The sequence below is a fragment of the Xyrauchen texanus genome, chromosome 10, assembly GCF_025860055.1.
Source record: "Xyrauchen texanus isolate HMW12.3.18 chromosome 10, RBS_HiC_50CHRs, whole genome shotgun sequence".
Lineage (NCBI taxonomy): Eukaryota > Metazoa > Chordata > Actinopteri > Cypriniformes > Catostomidae > Xyrauchen > Xyrauchen texanus.
In genome coordinates, this window is record NC_068285.1 from 44,648,850 (window position 1) to 44,672,412 (window position 23,563).

General features: G+C 40.9%; 2 protein-coding genes across 3 annotated transcripts; one reads left to right on the forward strand and one right to left on the reverse strand.

Annotated features, from left to right (window-relative positions):
* The first annotated feature begins 875 nt into the window (after nucleotides 1-875).
* nr1d2b (nuclear receptor subfamily 1, group D, member 2b) lies at nucleotides 876-23,563 on the forward strand. Its single transcript, XM_052135346.1, has 8 exons — nucleotides 876-1,316; nucleotides 2,805-3,038; nucleotides 4,219-4,307; nucleotides 4,723-4,867; nucleotides 5,238-5,860; nucleotides 10,446-10,631; nucleotides 10,803-11,013; nucleotides 21,878-23,563. The coding sequence occupies exons 1-8, from the start codon at nucleotides 1,298-1,300 to the stop codon at nucleotides 22,072-22,074; spliced, it is 1,704 nt and encodes a 567-aa protein (XP_051991306.1). The 5' UTR covers nucleotides 876-1,297; the 3' UTR covers nucleotides 22,075-23,563.
* On the reverse strand, nucleotides 7,138-8,965 carry LOC127650147 (uncharacterized). 2 transcript variants are annotated; one of them, XM_052135363.1, is made up of 2 exons: nucleotides 8,828-8,965; nucleotides 7,138-8,607 (listed from the first exon to the last, which is right to left on the reverse strand). In XM_052135363.1, the coding sequence occupies exon 2, from the start codon at nucleotides 8,197-8,199 to the stop codon at nucleotides 7,561-7,563; it is 639 nt and encodes a 212-aa protein (XP_051991323.1). In that variant the 5' UTR covers nucleotides 8,200-8,607; nucleotides 8,828-8,965; the 3' UTR covers nucleotides 7,138-7,560. The 2 variants fall into 2 exon arrangements, with proteins under 2 accessions (XP_051991323.1, XP_051991322.1); XM_052135362.1 differs by having other exon boundaries at nucleotides 7,138-8,213; nucleotides 8,332-8,829.

Below are 23,563 nucleotides of genomic sequence, written 5' to 3' on the forward strand. Positions count from 1 at the left end.
TGAAAGTAATCTAAAAGTAATCTGATTAGATTACCCAAATGTAATCTATAAGATTACTTTACTGATTGCATTTTTGTCATATAATTTGTAATCAGTACCTGATTAAAATTTACAATATATATATATATATTGTATATACAGAACTATATGCAGATTTGTTTTTTTAACTATGGATGTCAATAGAATAAAACAATTGTGATTAACGTTATGATTCACTAACAGTCTTTAGAAAGCAGAATAAAACATGAATAATGTTATATGTAATAATGCAAAACGTTGTTTACACATTTTTCTCTGAAATGTTTACACTAACCCCCTTGCACCCCCTTAGTTGCCCCCCAGATTTAAAGCCATTGTGTACCATGTGCACTATACCATATAATCTACCATATTATTGGGGATGCATATTATTATGTCAATTATTATGTCAGAACTATGTGAAAACTAGTAATGGTTCTAATCATGGGCTTCATATTGTATATATGCAAAACATTTTGGGGTGAGCAATGGCTAGAAAATGTTCTTTGAAAATTTCGTGAGATTCATCCAGAGGTTACATCATGCCCCCAATTTGTTCCCCTCTTGCTATTCCTTACTCTCTTTTAAGCATCCTCAGTGGTGTAGATCTAATTTCACCATTGGGGAGGCACACCACAGTAAATGTCAGTACATTACTGACTCTTGTAATGGCAGTTTGACTATGGGGGTCAGTTGTGGCATGTGACCCCCGGCATCAAGGATCAATCCTCCTGGGGGTCATCAGGGCACCCCGAGTGTGTGTTGAGGGTGCACAGGAGGAGTGAAAGTGTGTCAGTGGGTTATACTGAGGGGAGGAGCCACGGTGAAGTGGGTCATATGATCTTGAGAGAGCAACAGCAGCGTTCAATCTAACTCTATCTGTCTGCATACACTGCAGACTCTCTGCGTAACTGCGCTTATTATTCATAACTTTACACTAGAGACAACTGCCTGCTGAGCTGTTATAGAGACGACGATTCGTCTAGATTTTTGTATGAAAGAGTTCTAGTCTAATCTTTTACCTCACACGGGGGATTTCTTTAAAATAAATATACATAGAAATGTACGGTTTCCTGGAAAGATACTGAGGGGTTTTTTTTCGGGCAAAACGGCGCCGATAGACGCACATTCTCACGTATGTTTAGTTAGAGATGTTCCTCGGGTAATGTATCAGGGAGAGACTCGTTTCCAAGGATCAGACAGCGACTGATAGTTGCTGTAAACTGTCTAAAAACGGCACTTAAACACAGCTGACTGCGGCTCAAAGCTGTCGCGGGACATGGAATCCACAAAGGCTGGTAAGATCAGTCTATTTTACTGTTACTTTTGAGGTGAACAGCTTAGTAGACTTGAAAAGGCATTCTTAACATGTGGTTCCTTCTGTGTATGCTTATTTTAATAAAAGACAGCAAAGCATGTAGTTACATGTGATGCTGGAAGTGTATACTGTGCTTTAAGGCGTAGTCTGGCATTTTATCGCTTTATTTGCAGCATTAAAACTATAAGTAGGTTAATAGTGTCAGGGTTGTGTTTTTATGCATTACTATTTGAGCCGCAGACAGCCCGACTCACATGGACTGTTCAGCCTAGCCATGTGCGTCTGTGTTTACGAGTCCTGTGCGTCTGCTCTGATTGGTCGAGAGAAGGCGTGACGTGTTTGTTGCATAATTTGCATGGAAGTGTCTGCGGCTGCAGGTACATGTGAGATGGCTGCAGGATGACCCACTTTTCGCCTTTTACACTCGCAAAAAACATGCCGAGTACACGTGGGGGCGGGGCTAGTAGCCTGTCAACCAACACTTAAGAATGCACGAAGAGTTGACGTTCATTCATTTTATTTTTTATAATAATATTTGTGTTGAATCGAAAAATAGAGCTTTGGGTTTTTGTAGGTATACTTTATAAAATTGTTAAAGTGGAAATTTTGTATCATGTGATTTGATTACTAATTTACTAATTATCTGAGTTATAATTGTTAACATTTATAATTGCTAACAGATCATGTTTAAATATATAAATACTGATTCATAATTGAAGACATTTGTATTTGTGTACATTTCATTAGTTTTAAGTTCAGGTAAGCATTTTTTTTGCTCCTACTATGTTTTGTTTAAAAAAATAAAAAGTGATTTATAGAATATTAAAATAGTTGATTCATACACTTTCAGATGAATACGTCCTGGTTACAAATGAATATTTCGTTTGTAAATATTGTATAATATATAATCTCTCTGTTAGCATACAATTATTATACGTTTTCAAACAGAAATACTTCTAAAAGATGTATTATGTAATGGTGTTACCTAGCCATTGAGAATGGGACAGAAGAAATCAGGTCAACCTAAGCACGCAGCCCTGTCCACTTACCAATGATAAGAAAGACCTCCTCTTTTTAAAACAATAGAGAGCAATAGAAAAATAGATTAATATTCATAATATGGTCCTATTAGGATATAATATCCAACTACCAGATTAAAAACAAGGATTGTCATTGAAAACCCTTGTTAATCAAGCACTAATAAAAAAAAGAAAAAGAAAGAAAAATAAACCTAAACAAATCTATGGTGGTTACAGCTATAATCGCACATAGTCTTTTTATTTATTGATTTAATTTAGTGCGATTTTTGTCCATATTAATTATAAAGCGTGCGAGTGGAATCAAACCCACATCTTCTGCATAAGAGCACATGCTTTTAAGATACATCATGCACATTGTGAAATATGAATAATCTGTCTGACACCCTCCTAACTGAAGTTGTGTTGCCTTTTTGTGTGTCATCCATCAGGAGGATTAATAGCATACATAAACTCATCAAGCTCGGCCTCCAGTTCAGAGTCGTGGCACAGTGACTCTTCCAACAGCAGCTATCAGTCCTCCTCTCCACCTCACTCCTCGTCCTCACCCAGCTGTCAGCAGGGCCAACAGGGCGAGGCCCTTCCTGTGGCCCCTCAAGCCCGCCCCCCCAGGCATGGTGGAGGGAAGGCACGATCACCTTCCACTGCCAGAAGTGGGATTACAAGTGAGAGACTTTTTTATGCTGCTATCGCATATTTTATTTTATGGCATTATTTATTGCCAGAAATTTAAGTTAAAAAACTATACAGAGATATACACCAATCGGCCACAACATTAAAACCATCTGCCTAATATTTTGTAGGTCCCCCTCGTGCATAGCATTCTGAGATGATATTCTTCTCATCACAATTGTACAGAGCAGTTATCTGAGTTACTGTAGACTTTGTCAGTTTGAACCAGTTTGGCCATTCTCTGTTGACCTCTCTCATCAACAAGACATTTCCATCCACAGAACTGACGCTCACTGGATGTTTTTGGTTTTTGGCAGTAAATTCTAGAGACTGTTGTGTGAAAATCCCAGGAGATCAGCAGTTACAGAAATACTCAAACCAGCCCATCTGGCACCAACAATCATCCACAAATATCTAATCAGCCAATCATGAGGCAGCATTGTAGTGCATAAAATCATGCAGATACAGGTCATGAGCTTCAGTTAATGTTCACATCAACCATCAGAATGGGGAATAATGTAAGTCCTTTTTTACTATAAATCTCCATTTTCACTTTCACACTTATTTTATTTTTGGTGACATTATTTGCGCATATGCCACCTACTGTTCATGGAGGAGAATTTATAGCACAAAAGGACTTAAATATTGATCTGTTTCTCACAAACACCTATCATATCTCTTAAGAAGACATGGATTAAACCACTGGAGTCGTATGGATTACTTTTATGCTGCATTTATGTGATTTTTGGGCTTCAAAAATGAAAAGAGCTGAGATATTCTTCTAAAAATCTTTGTTTGTGTTCTGCAGATGAAAGAAGTCATACACATCATGAATATCATGAGGGTGAACAAATGATAAGATAATTTATATTTTTGGGTGAACTATCACTTGAATTGGAAGTCAGTAACTGTAATCTGAAAATGTGCCAAAGTGTCCTGAAAATAATATCACAATGTAAAAATGGTCCTAAACGTAGTCTTCATTTTCTGTATTCAAAACATAATTTCATATTGATTTTAGGGTTTAATATGACCTCGCCAAGTTTCGTGAGAATCGCCCATTATTTGGCATTGTTTGTTATGGTCTTCTAGCTGTTTGTGTGAACAGATGTGGTGGCAGCTATTCTAAGGAGAAAGCATTCTTGTTCATCTGATCTTCTGTCTTTCCTGCAGAGATTAACGGTCTGGTGCTCCTTTGTAAAGTGTGTGGAGATGTGGCGTCAGGATTTCACTATGGCGTTCACGCCTGTGAGGGATGTAAGGTGAGAAATAAGAGTTAGAGAGTCACCAGCCACATTTTGGTGCATTATAATAAGCATTAGAGGTGTAATTATACGATATAAGCAGTTACAGTGGAAGTCAAAAACTCTCAGTGGAGGCGGTTGTGCTTTTATACTCTCTTTCTGTGTTACAATGTCAAAGTGGTTGCTTTAGATGAGGCCGATGTTTTACTGGCCACATCTATTTGTGCATGAGTCCAAGTAACACCCTGAAGGGACTTCATTTATATCTAGAAAGCCTCCGCCCCAGCAGTCTGTTTAACCATCAGAGCTGAGCACCATCTCAGTCTGCAGACTCATACTGACTACATGGCTCAACACCTGCCACCCTCCGATTGGGAACTGTAACCCTAACACTAACGCCTCTCCCCGCTCTGTGTCAATTTCCCTGCTGCAGGGTTTCTTCAGGAGAAGCATTCAGCAGAACATTCAGTATAAGAAGTGCCTTAAGAACGAGAGCTGCCCCATCATGCGCATCAACAGGAACCGATGCCAGCAGTGCCGTTTTAAGAAGTGTCTGCTTGTGGGCATGTCCAGAGATGGTGAGCTCCATTAGGCATGGTGGCCTAGAGACAAACGATGAAATCTGTTACCTTGCAGGCTGAAATATTTGAACATTCTAAAATGGCAGCCCCCATGAGGGTGCCCCTGCCCCATGTATATATATATATATATATATATATATATATAGATAGATCAAAAACATTTATTGTAAATATTGTAATTTGATGTGTTCTAAAGATGGAGGATATGCCCTATATGCACACTTTCCACAATATATACATAAATTACAAATGTATTTCAAGATAGAGAGAGAACATGAGAATTCATGTGACTTGTAAGGGATCATATTTACTACAGTTGTGTCAGTTTGTTTAAATCTTTCAAACTGACAGTTTTTGTGCTCCTCAGCGGTGCGTTTCGGTCGCATTCCCAAACGAGAGAAGCAACGCATGCTGCTGGAGATGCAGAACGCCATGAACAACATGATGAACAACAGCCACGGCAACCAGCCCCTGCCTCTTAGCAACCAGTTCGGCGGAACGTCCGAGGTCAGTGGTTCAGGCCTCTCGTCATGCTCCCCCTCAACCTCCCCCAGGAGCAACCAATCCGAGCCCAGCCCCGCCCCCGAGCCGCAGGTCACTATGGATACGAGCTCAAGCTCGGACTCCTCCAGTGCCATGGACAGTGGGGAGGAAGAGGTCATCAGTACAGTAACTAGAGCACAACAGGAGACGTTCATGTACAATCAGGAGCTAGGCGGCGCACCTTTGGAGGCCCCTAACAACTTCAACCACTGCACAGACGATGCCTGGAACTGGCAGAACAATGCATCCTCAGTTACCAATTGCAACCCTCCATTGAGCTGTGGTCCACTGGGTCCTGAAGAGTCCAGCAGCTGCCCTGTTAGACCACATAACAGCAGCTCTGGAGGACCATCTCTACAGAACTTCAGCCTCAGAGCTCATAATGACAATGAAACATGTGGCAGCTATAGTGTCCCACCATGTGTTCGGGGGAACAGGATGCACCTGGTGAGTTATACAGACTCATCAAAATGAAAGATTATGCATGTTAAATGTCATTGGGATCTAAAAGTCCACATTGAAAATGTGGGTTTTAAATTCAGGTTTTAAGTTAAGTACAATTAAAACCCTAATAAGTTGAATCTACTCCATTGATTGAGTAAAGGTTTGCTATTTAAATATTGTTATTTCTACTTAATAATTTTAGTTGAATTGACTCAGATTTAGGCCATACAAAAACACAACTCAAAGAATTATAACTGATTCTACGTCAAACATTAAAAAAACAACTTAATTCTCCACATAAATGTAAATATACCTGTTTCAGTTGCACATGCATAAGGGTCCAACTTGACCATATGAGAAAAGGATCACCCTAATGTTGGTTTGCACGGTTTACCAGTAGGCTACTAACAAAGTATCGCAATATCAAAAAAATGTAAACGGTACAATTCAAATATCTTACAATACAATTAGTACAATATCTTGTTGCTAATTTTGGTTACATATTACCATTGTATGCTGTCATTAGTAAAATGAGATGTGACAAATTTTAGATGAAATCAATGACAATCTTTGGATATGACCAAATGTGATCATTAAACAGCAGAAGGATATAATGTAATTAAATAACACACAATCACATGCGCTGCACGCTACAGAATAAACAAGAGGTGCTGCTCTGCCATCTGCTTCACAAACACACACACAAACGCAACACACACTGCTGGTGCTTGATTTTCATGCGGTGTGTTTACAGTATAAACAGCTGTTAACACTTAAATGAACTCCTCCGGTGCAGCTCAGAGATTTCAGCTCGAGAGACGTGACAGGAGAATCCCAGCACTAATGGGAAGCTTGATATAGCTAACCCGTCCAAAACAGGAAGAACAAAATTAAAGTCCCGCTTAAATTAAATTATTCAAATGGAGGCGTGAAATTGAAGACAGAAAAATATAACTACTCTATAAAATGTAATATTCCAAAAGTAGCAATAATAATTATGTAGTATTAAATGGTTATTTTATTATAATTAGTATTATTATCTGTAAGAAATATCACAAACACAAGCAGCCTCGTGCCACAGGTAATCAGATTTGTTTTTCATTAATGTTTTTATTAATACTGTGAAGCTCTGTTGTGCAGTATTTTATTTTACCAAAAAGATTGTTTTTGTAAAGCATATTTACATTTTACATACATTTATTGTATGTATCAATTTGATTAATCACAATTTGATCATAACATTTAATTAAAAATTTACAGTTTTTCCTCGACTGCTAAGACACATTTCTTGAAAGCTGCTCTCCTTTTCTCTAAACTGTGAGCACAAAACCCAATTTTCAAGTTACATTCACAAAACCTCAGGCTCTTCTTGCAAAACCAAACTTTCACCTCAAAACAGTTCAATCTGTGCTCAAAACTGAACTATGTTGTCAAATCGTGCCCAGAGTCAATCAAAATTAAAAACACTACTGAACAGTCACTAAACACTACGTAGAAAAGTAGAAAACACAATGCTCAGGACATGAAGCTGGAGAAATAAATGTTTATTGTTCAGGCTAAATGCATGTTGCAAAACAAAAAAAACCTGTGCATTTAGCACGTGTACAAAAAGACAAAACAGAAATCTTGTGCATTTACACGTAGCCACTTGTGTACAGTATGCCCATGTAAAAATAAAGTACAAAAATATACAAATAAGTGCATTACTCAGCCACAGCGTCATGTCTCCGTACTGGGTCAGGCCACAGGACTTCATCCACATCACAGGCCACATTTTGTCTGGCCAGGCAATGGGGTAAAAAACCCCTGGCATGCCGTATCCAGGCTTGGCATGCCTCCACACCTATGTCACCACAGGCAAGTCCCATGGCTTGCAGGAGATTTACCCTGGTGTAAGGTTGGCGTTCATATACCTTCCACCGCCATGAGAAGAATTCCTCAATGGGGTTTAGGAAAGGGGAGTACGGTGGAAGGCAAAGATTGATAAAACCTTGGTTCATATTGAACCACTCTCTAACCTGGAGGGCTCTGTAAAAACTCACATTGTCCCAAACAACAACATAGATGGGATGCTCATCCTGCTGCCCTAACAGAGCATCTCGCATGTGATTGAGGGAAATGAGGAGCTGGTGAGTGTTGTAGGGCCCCAGGTTGGCATGATGGTGGACAGCCCCATGATTGCTGATGGCAGCACATAATGTGACATTGCCACCACGCTGCCCAGGAACACCAACAATGGCCTGATGGCCAATCACATTACGGCCTCTCTTTCTCCTTTTCGTGAGATTATGTAAACCCAGCTTCATCCATGTAGATGTATTCATGGGGTCTTTCCATTGCATCCAGTTGAAAAACCCTCAGTAGAAATAGATATAGTTTTGTAAGTGATACGGAAAGTGATTTAGGCCACTACAGTAAATCACTAAGAGTAATCAACATTGAATGTGTCTGGATATATGCCAACCTGTACATACTGGAATCTTTGCTCTTTGACTCTGTCTGAGTTGCGATCAAAGGGCACTCTGTATAGCTGTTTCATGTGCAGTCTGTTGCGCTTGAGGACACGATCAACAGTAGAGGCTGACACTGTTGATACCCTCAAAATTTACATGATCCTCAATGATCTTCTGCTGAATTTCACTCAGTTTACAGTAATGGCATTGTTCTCACGGACCATATCAACAATTAGGGTCTCTTGGTGTGGGGAGAACATACCTGTCCTCCCACCCCCATGTGGCAGTCTTTCAATTCTACAAAAAGAGAACATGGAGTTACAAAAAATATACATGGAATACTAGGCCTACAAACAGTTAGACCAACCCTCCATTACAATACTACAGTACATTGGTACAGTGATGTACTGAAACATATATTTACTTACAGTATACTGTGGTACAGTATATAGTTGTCATACAGTAATTGCTGTCAACATTTACATACTGTACTATAATGTCAAAAAAAGGTAATTACCTGTTCTCTTCTCTAAATCTTCAGATTATGGTGGACACAGTGAATCTACTGATGTTTGGTTGTACCCTTTGTCCAGCCTCCCTCATGCTCTACCATGGACAAGAACATGGTCAATCACAGTAGCTCTGATTTCATCAGATATTACTGTTCTTTGTCTTCGCTGACCACCTCGACCTCCTCTCACACGAACTCTTCCTCTCAGATTTCTATCCATTGTAGGGCCTCACAAACCAGTGCTCTCTGAACTGGCTTACTGTATATGCTCCCTCACATCATTAGCCAAAAGTGTGATCAATTTTGAGTTGTTGTGTTCAAGTGGTGACACCTGTGCTTTAATTGTGTTTGACTTTTGTCACCTGTGCTCACCATTATGCAGCATGGGTGCATCATAATGAAAATGTGTTGGCAAGTTGTGTCTAAACAGGTGAAAAGTGCTTATGGTTTTGCCAAAAGAGTGATTGATTCAATCAGTGGGTTCAGGCAACTGAGCATTTGGTTCAGACAAAAGGGTTTAGTGTTTTAGCAATTGAGAAAAACTGTAACATGGAATCCAGAAAAATTCAAACATAAAATACATAATTTGTATCTGTGAGACTTTATGCAGTTCTTCTGCACTTCAAGTCATTTTCTGTGTAATTTCATCAAAAATCTGAGGCTTTTTATTTGTTGATTATAGTATCGATTTAGTATCAATACCGAGGTACCAGGGCTGGTATCGTACCGAAGCCATTCATTTTGGTAAGCAACCCTACCCTAATGGTGACATTACACCAAACAATTATTTGAAATAGAACAACACGAATGATACTACAAAAGTGCTAAAACATCCATAATTTCTTAATAACTATTTAAATGCCCCCATATGTTCCCTTTGACCAAAAAAAAACATAATTAAATAATTCAAGCGCAAGTCTCAATTTTGTGCTCAATTGTTAAAATCTTAAGTAAAAAAAAAAAAAAGTTAATGGGGTTAATCTGAAAACATTAAAATACTCACTTTTTCAAAAGTATAGACACAAGACATAAACAGTAAACATGTTGACATGATTAAAGTGTGATAAAATTGCTTACAGGGTTCTACCAGCGTTACGTTGTCATGGCAACATTGTAATATTGGATGTAACTACAATTGTAAGACTAGTAAGTGATTTTATGATTAAAATCATGTTAACATGTTTCACTTTTACGTCTTGTGTCTATACTTTTGAAACAGTGTGTTTTAATGTTCATGGACTCGCCCCATTGTGTGTGCTTTACTGTCAATTTTGCCTCTTCTTTTAAATAAAGAAGGGATGAGTCTAAATTATTATTTGTGGTAATCAAATGCTGTTGATTAGGATTAAATTGTATTGAACTCAGAATAATTTACAAAATTGGCCGAATGCTACAAAATGTTGAGATTGTTGTTATTTTTCAGTTCAACTTTTTACTCAAATTGGTATGCTGATATTACAATTTTAAATAAAGAACAAAAAAAGCAAAATATTAGTTTTTTTTATTAGTGATCACAGACTTTTGGTGTTGATGCTGCATTTTTAAAGTATGAAATATTGATGATAGAAAATGTTGATGTTCTCCCTTCTGAGCTTCTCTCACCAGTTTTTCACACTTTTCACAGGTTTGTCCCATGAACACTTCGCCCTATGTGGACCCTCAGAAGTCGGGTCACAGTATCTGGGAGGAGTTTTCCTTGAGCTTCACCCCAGCGGTCAGGGAGGTGGTGGAGTTTTCCAAACGCATCCCAGGATTCAAAGACCTGTCCCAGCATGACCAGGTCAGCCTGCTCAAGGCCGGCACCTTTGAGGTATGATCATTTTTTTGAATTAAAATTGAATAGAGTAAAATGATCATAACAGGAGTGAATAATGTGCTGCCCTACAAAAAACAAAACTCTGTACAGCTTTTTCAAGCTAGACGTAGATAAAATAGTCTCACTCCAAGATCTCTGATCATGGTTTTTTTGTTTGATCTGTAGGTGTTGGTGGTGCGCTTTACATCGCTATTCGATGTGAAGGAGCGTGCCGTTACGTTTCTGAGTGGCAGGAACTACAGCGTGGAGGCGCTGCGCTCTGTGGGGGCTGGAGACCTCCTCAACTCAATGTTTGACTTCTCAGAGAAGCTGCGAGCTCTGAACCTCAGCGAGGAGGAGATGAGTCTCTTCACAGCCGTAGTGCTGGTGTCAGCGGGTACGTGTCACTTCCTGTTGTGTCCTACATGGTTTCCTTTTCCTTTTGAATCTCCTTTTCAAAGAGTTAAACATTCTAAAAGACAAAACATTTAGATCATTATTTCTTCCTCTCAAGCAATAGTAAAGTTTGGATAACAGGTGACAGGGTTGACAGTTTTACAGTTAATTTAGCTATGTACCTACCCAAGTAGGTTTAAAGTTTTTCTTTAGGAACACCATCTTGTCCACTGTGTCTGGTGAGTGTCTTGCTCTCTATGCTGTGACAATGTCCCCTGCTGTGGAGAAAACTTTCACTGGGGACAGATGTGGCTGGGACTCCATGGTAACGTTTAGCCAACTTGGCTAAATGGGGAAACTGGCTCTCATTGTCCTTCCACCACATAAGTGGATTTGACCTCCTCCTCCACCACTTGAGACTAGGGCTCTGGTGGTGGTTGTGCCTGTTCCGCTGGAAAGACGTTTCCAAACAGTTCAGTGATTGGTGCTCTTTTTGCTGGAGGACAGTCACTGGATGCCACCTCTGACTGCTCCTCTGTCTCATCTCCAGAGGCCTGGGCCTATCAAAGACAAACACAATTGCAATATGATGTCAGATATTATTACAATGACGTATCCAAATATGGAAATCCAGAAAACAATACATAAATAAAACTACCTAAAACAGACGAACATTTCTGACGGTTAAAGCTTTTATCATCTGCTATATTTAATTGCTGAAATGTAATTAATATAAAACTGATTTGCACTGTGCTTTTCACAGCATTTTATTTAAATAAATTCTGTTTAGATTGAAACTATTTAACAAATACCCGTGGAGGATAGTCTACCAGGATACTGTAAATCAGGCTCCTATTGATCATGCTGCGGGTGGTCTCATCCAGAGAAGGCAGAGTTTTGAAACGTGGGTCTAGTGCAGTGCTCACATGAAGAGCTGAATTTGTGTTGTGTCTGTATCAGGGTATTTCTTTTGGAAGTCAGATGCAATGGGAGTCATTGTGCCTCATGGATGCCAGGATTGTGTGTTTCAGTGGCACTATCATTGAAACTGTTGGCAGCTGGTCAGTGCTCATGATAGTTGTCACCGTTTTGAGTGGTTTGAGAGCCCGAACCACATCTTCAGCTACTTTCACGTCATCATCGAACAAAGTAACGATGTCCTTAATGTTCATCTTAACACTCCTATCGGTAAGTGCAGAGAAAACAGCAGCCCGCTGTTCTAGGTAGCGCTCAAGCATGTTGTGGCTTGAGTTCCACCTGGTCGGTACATCTTGCATTAGCTTATGTGAAGGAAGCTGGAGCATTTCATGTTTTGTATTTTTGTAGTGCTTCGATGAAAAAAAAAGTGACCACTTTTCTCACTCTGCCTAAAAGCCGGGACATCTGGTAACACTCATTCCCTTCTGTGAAGCCAGATTTAGAGCATGCGCAAAGCATTGAATGTGGGGTGAAAATCCGGCAGCTTCAACCGCATTCACAATGTTCTTGGCCTTGTCTGCCAGTTCTCCATTCCGCTATAAATTTTTGTAGGATCTCTGACAAATTTTCACGAGTGTGACTTTCGTAGACAGCGCGAGTCTGGAGAACAGGATTTGAAATTACCCAATTATCCGTAATATAGTGCATGGTAATTGTCATGTTTTACCTTTACCTCGTCATAAAGTTTAGGCAACACGTTTTGGGTGAAATGCGGTCGGCTTGGCACTACATATCTGGGTTCCAGCATGTGGAGCAAATTTTTTAATCCATTGTTTTCAACCACTGAAAAGGGGCACGTATTCAGGGCCATGAAAGTGCCGATTGTGTTGGTAATATTTTGAGCATGGTCGGATTTGGCTGGTAACTTCATTTGAAAGGCATTAGGAAGAGTAACCTGCTGATGTTGAGATTTCTTCCGTGTACCACTTAGATCAATGTCCGGATGATGTCCTCTGATATGCGTGTGCATATTTAATGTGTTGCCTGTCATCTGAGGAAGTTTTGTTAAACACTTACGGTAAATTGTATGTGTTCTGTCTACGACACGATTGCCATCATTATTTTATAATATAAAATTATAAAATAATATACAATTATTCTATACAGTGAACAAGTAAATTTTTTAAAATTAGGAAAAACTGAGTACGGTCATAAAAAACATATTTGTGCATGGAACTACTTAAGTGACGGATCAGACTCTGCCGTTGCTGGTTCAAATCTGAGAGAGAGAGAGAGAGAGAGAGAGAGAGAGAGAGAGAGAGAGATGGAACGTGTGTGTGATCACCTTTTTCCACTCCCAAGCAGAGATGCTGTCAGCTTTCTGAAGATCAGCTTTCTCAGTGGAAAAATAGCGTTCAAGTGGGGGTATTTCTCTCTATTTCGCGGTAGCGGGTGCGCAAGAGTCGATCACTATAGAAACCGCAATGTCCTCTGCCATTTTAAACAGCACCCATTGTGTAATTAATCAGTCTGTTGTGTCTCTCAGCTATGATGAGCCTTAATGCTGAAGTTGTTTGTTTAAAGCAGTTTAAAGCTATTTCCTAGCTTTAGTAGTGTAGTAGTAATACAAGCAATCACAAAGAGCTGACTGATGTGGATTCACTTCACGTCACCTAACTGGCTCATATTACACACAAAAATTATGTTTTGCCACCACCTGCAGGCTAACATATATAATGTAAAAAAATAAAAAAGACAAACCATAGCTCTTAACACATCCGCACTGCTCTTAAACTTTAGTTTAGGATGACAAACACAAGTAGAGTGATACACACAGTTAAGCATTGGAGTGCTGATGGTGTCAGACATCAGTGCTCATTGAACGTCTCGTCCAATCATATTCGAGGACCGGAACTAACTGTTGTGTGTGTGTGTGTGTATATATATATATATATATATATATATATATATATATATATATATAAATAATCAATGTATTACTGAAAAATAATTTTTAGTATTGTTCGCTTTTTTTAATGTGATTTCTGTAGAATACATTAAAAACATAATTTGCTGTAGGGCATGCATCTCATTACATTATTTTTAATTCATTGAGTGGGAAAAAAAACCTTTTGCATGAAAAGTTTTTATATAATTTTATAGTTTTATATAAAGTAAAATAACTAGTAATGTGATTATTTTGAATAATCTTTACTTAAATAATTACTTTTCTGAGTAACATTGTTCAACTACCTTTGAGAAGGGGTGGGAATCGATAAGTGGTAAACTTTAACCCACTCCTTTTCAAGCAGCGGTGAAGTTATATTGGTTTGAAGTTTTATTTGTTTGATCAACAGTGTTGTTATGTTCTGTCGTTTTATCTGGGCAAAAGAGAGACCTCTTGTGGCTAATCCTAACATAGCGTGCTGTTTACATTTACTAGTAGTCTCGCGTCAGTTCAATGTCTCACGGTGAATAAAGCGATCTCATATTTTTTCTCTCTGGATTTAATTTGGTCAGAAAACACGTTTGCCTGTAAGTACAAAGTCATACAGTTATATTATAATCCAGCACTAAGAATACTAATAATGAGATCCTTTGTTTATGAAGTTGAGTTCGTTCTAAACGTGTATTTTGATTGCATATGCTAAACGTTAGCCTCGTAATGTAATTTCCTATAAAAATTAGCATTAAGTTAGCGCATTTATTTTTACACGTTCAACAGATTAAATTTCAATATTGTTCTTGAACAACTTATGTATTTGAATTGAATATTGAAATGTATTGTTCTTTGCAGTTTTACAGTGCTTCCTGAGTAAAGTTTGGAAAGGATAAACAAGCTTCATTCTTTGTCTTGGGGAAACTGTTAGCTATCTGCCGAGCTGTTGTAACAGGCTATGCCACGCCACACACACACAGAAGCGGGGGCAGAAAAGTAAAAAGGCAACTCTTCTAACAGCCAGCGTTTGTCGATCTGTGAGTAGAAAATCACATAAAGCAACCATCATGGCACAAAGAATAGAAGAAGAGGATTTGGATGGATTAGAAACCAGATCACAAATATCTAACTGCTCAGGAATCAGCAGACAATCTGCAGCTAATTCTATGGCATTGAAGGCACGGGCTAAAGCAGAAGCTGCACGTGCGGAGCTTGCATTTGCTAGAAAAGAGGCAGAGCTAATAAAACAACAAGCCATTCTAAACGCCAGTTTGCATGAACTGAAATTAACAAGGGCGTTGGCTGCTGCTAACGCCGAAGCTGAAAGCCTTGAAGCAGCTGCTGAGGAGGAAAACGAACCGTTAAATCCACTTCAGCAAATTAAAAAAAAACACAATACCTCTAACTCCAGTCGAAATTCAGTGCGGAAATGCTGCAATGCAGATTCCTATTATACATCCAGGTCACCAGCCTTATCATAGTGCAAAAGCAGCCAATACAGTAAATTTAGCTACTGTTTCACAATCAGATGCAAGACCACATATGTCCTCACCAGTGCGCCAGCTTTTCATGGACAGTAGTGAAGCGAACAGATGTGACAATCAGGTCAACGCATCACCAAGTGAAATCAGTGAACACAGGTTTCTTGAGCAGACTCAACACCACTCGTACAAAGGAGAACCAATCTGGACCCCAAACCAGATATGCAGCACTGCACAGAGAAAACCATACAGCTATAGTGAGCTCTCTCACAATGTGAAACAAACCAGTGACTATTTCAAACCTCCCCAGTCTTACTACACACAGTCACTCCCTATGTACAACACAAGCCCACCCAGTGCAGTGGCTGCAACAGACCTAGGGAAGTACCTGATGCGACGAGAGCTGGTGAGCTCGGGCCTACTGAAGTTCGACGACAAGCTGGAGAACTACTGGGCCTGGAAGGCGTCTTTTAGCAGCTCTAATGATGACCTGAAACTTTCTGCTAGAGAGGAACTTGATTTGCTGTGCAAATGGCTCGGACCCTCATCATCTGAGCAAGCTAAAAGGATCAGAGCGGTACACATTCACAATGCACCCACAGGCCTCAGAATGTTATGGCAAAGACTGGAGGATGTTTATGGCTCACCTGAGGTGATTGAAAATGCTCTTCTGAGAAAAGTTGAGGAATTTTCTAAGATCTCAGTCAAAGAAAACCACAAGTTAAGAGAACTGAGAGACATTCTCATGGAACTTGAAGCAGCCAGAGCAGATGGATACTTACCTGGTCTCTCATATCTCAACACCTCCCGTGGAGTAACCCCAATAGTCCAGAAACTCCCTCTCAACCTACAAGAGAAGTGGATTACTGTAGGATCACGTTACAAAGACCAACACAGGATGCCATATCCTCCCTTTGGAGTCTTCGTCAACTTTGTTTGTGAACAGGCAAAAACACGCAATGATCCTAGCTTTGCCAGCATTACAGGAGCATGGTGTGCAACAAAGACAGAAAAGAGTGTTTATCAGCCAGCCAGTCATCACATGGGAACATCAGTTGCTGTAAGAAGGACTGAAATCGCAACAAGTGGCAGCGACAGCGATAATACAACAGTAGTCCAGAAACAAAAGGATCCCGACAAACAGTGCCCATTACATAACAAGCCTCATCCATTGAGAAAATATCGTGGCTTCAGAAACAAAACTCTCGAGGAAAGGAAAGCGTATCTGAAGGAAAAACACATCTGTTTCAAGTGCTGTGCTTCAGCCACTCACGTCGCTAAAGACTGTAACAGGCCTCTGCTGTGCCAGGAGTGCAACAGTGACAAACACCTGTCAGCGCTACATCCAGGGCCCGCCCCATGGAAAACAAATGTTCATGTGAGTACCGTGGATCACAGCGGGGAGCGGCAGCCGCTGGAGGACATTCCGTCTGTGACGTCCAAATGCACAGAAATCTGTGGGAGTGTGAATACGTCAAAATCCTGTTCCAAAATCTGTCTCGCTTTAGTGTATCCTGCTGGCCAAAGAGACAAAGCCATGAAGACCTACATTGTTCTTGACGAGCAGAGCAATAAGTCCCTTGGAAGAACAGAATTCTTTGAACATTTTGGAATTCAAAGCGCAGGGTCAAGGTACACTCTGAAGACCTGCTCAGGAGTGGTGGATCCAGCAGGGCGACGCGCCAGCAACTTCATAGTGGAGTCAGTAGACGGCAACATCCACATTACCTTGTCTACTCTGAGTGTGACATGCTGCCAGATGACAGGTCCGAAATACCATCACCAGAGGTAGCCAGACACCATCCTCACCTCAAACACTTGACAGACAAAATCCCAGCCCTGGATCCCAACGCGTCCATCCTCCTTCTACTTGGGCGAGACTTAATCCGGCTGCACAAAGTGCGTGAACAATGTAATGGGCCACACAATGCACCGTTTGCGCAGCGACTCGACCTTGGATGGGTGATAATCGGAGATGTGTGTCTGGGAAGAGCACATAAAACTACTACTGTCAATGTCTTCAGAACCAGTGTGCTGCCAAGGGGACGCCACTCCATTCTTAACCCATGCGTCAGCAACTTAATGGTCAGAGAGAAGATTGACAATGCTGTACCACCCCACACCTTTCTATGTGTGTCTCATACAGCCAATGAATCAGATAGCCTGGGCAGAGACGTGTTTCAAAGAACACAGCGCGACGATCAGCTTGGCCTGTCCGTCGAAGATGAGTTGTTCCTTGACCTCATGGATAAGGAAGTCTACATAGACGAAGCAAACTGCTGGGTAGCACCGCTACCATTTAAGCCAAACAGGCAGCGTCTGCCCAACAACAGACAACATGCTGTCAATCGCCTCACCTCCCTCCGTCGCATGCTGGAGAAGAAACATGGCATGAAAGAACACTTCTTCAACTTCATGCAAGCAATATTTGATGCCGACCGAGCGGAGCTTGCACCAGCACTGAAGCTACAACAAGAATGCTGGTACCTACCAATATTCGGTGTTTATCACCCAAAGAAAAAGGATCAAATACGTGTAGTGTTTGATTCCAGTGTGAAATACGAAGGCACCTCACTTAATGACGTTCTTCTCAGTGGGCCTGACATGAACAACACCCTACTGGGGGTACTCATGCGTTTCCGCAGAGAGCCTGTAGCAGTAACTGCAGACGTTCAGCAGATGTTCTACTGCTTCATTGTACAGGAAGATCATCGTGATTTTCTAAGATTTTTGTGGTTCAAAGACAACAACCCAAACAAACACATCACTGAGTACCGCATGAAAGTGCACGTTTTTGGCAACTCTCCTTCCCCTGCAGTAGCCATATACGGCCTGAGAAGAGCAGCCTCGCATGGAGTAAAGGAACGGGACAGTGAAGCTACACACTTCGGTCATGAGAAATTTCTATGTGGATGATGGGCTTTCCTCATTCCCCACTGACGAAAAGGCCATCGCTGTACTGAAAAACACTAAAGAGATGTTAGCAGAGTCAAGCATCAAGTTACACAAAATAGCCTCTAACAGTCGTACTGTGATGGATGCCTTTCCCCCTGAGGAGCAGGCCAAAGACTTGGTGGATCTAGAGCTAACTGTTGACCCCTTGCCACTGCAGCGGAGTTTGGGACTCTCCTGGAACTTGCAGTCAGACACGTTCACGTTCCGTGTATCTAGAGAGAAGAAGCCATTTACTAAAAGGGGAATCCTGTCTACAGTCAATGGACTTTACGACCCCCTGGGGTTTGTAGCACCTGTCACAATCAAAGGAAAGGCCTTAGGGAGCTGTCTGCCGAGCAAGCTGAATGGGACGCTCCTCTGCCAGCACCAAAAGAGGAACAGTGGAGAATGTGGACGGACTCACTCTGTGAGCTTGAGCAGCTTCAGATTGACAGACCCTATGCGCCAGTTTCCTTGTGCTCCACAAAACACAGAGAACTCTGCGTTTTCTCCGACGCCTCCACTATGGCCATATCAGCAGTGGCCTATCTCAAGGCAACAGATAAAAATGGTCACACTCACATTGGATTCCTCATGGGCAAGGCAAAGCTGGCTCCTCATCCCCCGCACAATGTTCCACGGCTCGAGCTTTGTGCTGCTGTCTTGGCGGTTGAATTGGCAGACTTAATTACAGAAGAACTCGATGTAGACATTCACAAAGCCGCATTCTACACAGACAGCCGGATTGTATTGGGCTACATAAACAATACAAGTAGAAGATTCTATGTATATGTCGCAAACAGAGTCACACGCATCAGAAAGTCTTCAAGCCCGGAACAATGGCACTTTGTCAGCACAGAACACAACCCTGCAGACCATGGGACTCGCTCAGTGTCAGCAGCCATGTTGAAAGACACCAACTGGTTCAAAGTTCCAGCCTTCTTAGCCAAAGACACCTCACCGCCAGAAGAGTTTGAGCTCATTGACCCTGAAGCAGACACAGATGTACGCCCACAGATCCAAGCTTTCATAACCAAGACCTTCGAAGGAGAGCTGGGATCAAACCGATTTGAACGCTTCTCCAGCTGGAAGTCACTTATTCGAGCTGTTACCAAGCTCATACATAAGGCCAGGTCTTGTGCAAAGGGCTCAATCAGCAATACGGATGAGAAGACACAAGCAAAACTAATAATCATCAGAAACGCTCAACACGATACATTTGCTGAGGAGATGAAATGCCTTTCCAGAGGTGTAGTCGTTCCAAAGTCGAGCCGTCTGAGGAAACTGAATCCTATTGTAGATAAAGATGGCTTGCTGAGAGTTGGAGGATGCATTCTTTTGGCTGTCATACCCTGGGAAGAGAAACATCCAATCATTGTTCCCAGAAAACACCACGTAGCAACCTTATTGGTGAGGCATTACCATGCAAAGGTTGCTCATCAGGGAAGGCATCTGACAGAGGGTGCTGTTCGCTCTGCGGGACTGTGGCTGATTGGAGGCAAGAGACTGGTGTCAAGCATCATACATAGATGTGTGACTTGTAATAAGCTGAGAGGAAGAATGGAAGAACAAAAAATGTCAAGCCTACCTTCTGAACGACTCGACCCAGGTCCTCCGTTCACAAATGTAGGTGTCGATGTGTTCGGCCCATGGACCGTAAGCTCAAGACGAACTTGCGGCGGCATTGCAGAGAACAAACGCTGGGCAGTCATCTTTACTTGCATGGTAACAAGAGCTGTGCATATCGAAGTGCTCGAGTCTCTGTCCTCCTCAAGCTTTGTTAATGCACTAAGGAGATTCACAGCTGTCCGTGGTCCTGTTCGCCTGTTTCGTTCTGACCAGGGAACGAACTTCATTGGGGCATGCAAGGAACTTCAGATCAAACCTGATGATCATGAATGAAGTACTTACCTTCACAACCAAAGCTGCACCTGGACCTTTAATCCTCCCCACTCCTCACATATGGGTGGAGTGTGGGAGCGTATGATAGGTATTGCCCGCAGAATACTGGATGCACTGCTGTTACAGACAAACACTGCCCACCTGTCTCATGAAGTTTTGGTCACACTCATGGCGGAAGTCATGGCCATTATGAATGCTAGACCCCTTGTTCCTGTGTCATCTGACCCAGACATGCCCACAGTGCTCACACCTGCCATGCTGCTAACTCAGAAAGTCGACCCAGTGCTGCCACCAGCAGGAGAGTATGACCTTAAAGACCTATACAGCAAGCAGTGGAAACAAGTACAGGCGTTGGCAGACTCATTCTGGAAACGCTGGCGTCAAGAATACCTGGTGTTACTCCAACCAAGGAGAAAGTGGCATGTGGACAAGCCAAACCTGAGTGAAGGAGATGTTGTGCTGCTCAAGGATGCTCAGGTCAAGCGGAATGAATGGCCTGTCGGAGTGGTGGTAAACGCCATTCCCAGCAAAGACTCTAAAGTTCGCAAAGTGGACGTTAGGGTGAGCAGACAGGGTACTCAGCGGGTGTATTCTAGACCAGTCTCAGAAGTCGTTTTACTTGTAAAAGGGGAATAGTGTTATAATACATTATAACAAGCGGGGAGTGTTATGTTCTGTTGTTTTATCTGGGCAAAAGAGAGAGACCTCTTGTGGCTAATCCTAACATAGCGTGCTGTTTACATTTACTAGTTGTCTCGCGTCAGTTCAATGTCTCACGGTGAATTAAGCGATCTCATATTTTTTTCTCTCTGGATTTAATTTGGTCAGAAAACACGTTTGCCTGTAAGTACAAAGTCATACAGTTATATTATAATCCAGCACTAAGAATACTAATAATGAGATCCTTTGTTTATGAAGTTGAGTTCGTTCTAAACGTGTATTTTGATTGCATATGCTAAACGTTAGCCTCAGTAATGTAATTTCCTATAGAAATTAGCATTAAGTTAGCGCATTTATTTTTACACGTTCAACAGATTAAATTTCAATATTGTTCTTGAACAACTTATGTATTTGAATTGAATATTGAAATGTATTGTTCTTTGCAGTTTTACAGTGCTTCCTGAGTAAAGTTTGGAAAGGATAAACAAGCTTCATTCTTTGTCTTGGGGAAACTGTTAGCTATCTGCCGAGCTGTTGTAACAGGCTATGCCACGCCACACACACACAGAAGCGGGGGCAGAAAAAGTGTAATTCATGATTATTGTTGTATGTGGTACATACTGTAAATTTATATTATTGTATGCTTGAAATAAATAATAATAAAAAAAATAAAAATAAAAAAAAACTAACATGAACAATGAACTAAAGTATTTTAATAAATAACACACATCATTGGTTATAGCATGAGGTATCATGAACTATGAACAATTAAACAAGGTAACCGATTTGCACTGGTCATTTTTTACTGAAATTATTATTTTTTCTTTAATAAAAATGGTATACTTCACCTGAGTGGCTTGAGGCTTGGTTACTTTTCCTACATATGTCGTCTAAACACACACCAAATAAATTTGGATTGGATTCGATGAGTTAAGACCATGTTTTGACCATAGGAAATGAATGGGCAAGACTAACACAGAGCAATTATTTAGGGAATTAAGTAATTAATACCCCTTCTGTGTTTCCCTCAGATCGTTCTGGTCTTGAGAACGTGAACTCGGTTGAGGCACTTCAGGAGACTCTTATCCGAGCTCTGCGCAGCTTGATCACCAAGAACCATCCCAACGAGATCGCCATCTTCACCAAACTGCTCCTCAAACTGCCTGACCTGCGCTCCCTCAACAACATGCACTCGGAGCAGCTCCTGGCCTTCAAGGTCCACCCCTGAGCCCCCCCCGACACCCCCAAGAAATGTGGACTATGCTACTCATCCACCTCCAGAAGCCCTGGGCCTGCTGCAGTGGTCCACTCAGCCTGTTCTCGACTCATACCCCCCTCGGCTGAGAATTCTTCCCATGACATTCAAAGGACTGCTGGGTTTATATGGAGGGAGAGGGGGGCAGATACTTCAGAAATCATTGTACTGTAAAACAGTAACGCCTCTGTTTATTCTAATGCACACGACTCGCAGACACAAACTGGAAAGGTTTCATTGTAGATGCTTAAGAGGGTTTCTATTATTATGGGATTTGTGTGTACATAGAGGCACCTATAAATCTATATTTAGATTTATACATTCTGTGCAATAAATGACACGTCCACTGTTTTTGGATAGTTTGTTTGTTGGTCGTTTAATTATTTTAGAGATTGGCTGTGGACACAGGCACAGGAAGTAAACTTGTAACTTGTAGCTTAGGACAAAATGAGAAACTAATACACAGAGCACAGTTTAATATATTTTCCAATGTGAAGATAAGAAAGTGCAACCACTATGAAATGGAAGAATGTGGAACAAGCTGCTAATCAGAGCTTTCCCGTGGAGACACACAAATGTTTAATCTTGCAAGTTAGTTCACATTAGTTAAAGTCGATATGTTTACCTGGCACAGATATTTTAAAGTTGTGTATGTTCAACAGGACATTGTGTTTGCAATGCACTGGCCAAGCATTCACGTCCACATTTGCATATTTGCATAAAATATGTTTTTAGCCTTAGATCTGAAAATGGTGCATTTGTGTGTACGTTTTGAGTCGTACAGCTTTTAGGAATGAAACAACATTTGATGATGATGCAAAACAACAAAAGGAGGAGAACAACAAATGTGTATTATCATTATAAGAATTATGCCCTCCGGTACTGATGGGACACAAATCCATCTATTGCTGAGGCCACACCCTTACTGACACCCGATGATTGGGTGATACTTCTCAGACAGGCTCAATATTTATGATGATTTTTTTTTATGGATGTTTGGGAGGGCACACTCCCCTTCACATATATGTAATTCTGTTCAATTCACTTTTTCTTTCAGTTTGGGCAAGTCTGTAAAGTGAAAGTTCTTTCTGTAGTTTTTTCTGTGATAAGCTGTAGTCAGTGAATGGTGTGTATTCTATTGTTGGACCAGACAGAAGAGAAAACAGGATATGACTTGAAACCTCACTGAGCAGCACCATTACTCAAGCAATGCCTCTTGAAGAAACTTCTTGGGTGGGTTTGAATCTCAAGACTAGTGATGTACAGAAGGATGTAATGTTGAGTTATGTTCTCTCTTAGTGTTCAGCCTGCGGTTGTGTTTCCATATTCCAGTCTGTTAGTTTTTTTTCCTGTGAAAGCATTGTCAAATTGCTAGATTTCTATATATGTGTATATAATATAATGAAATACATACAAAATAAGAAAATAAACATATAAATGCTGATCTTTCTCTTGATGTATC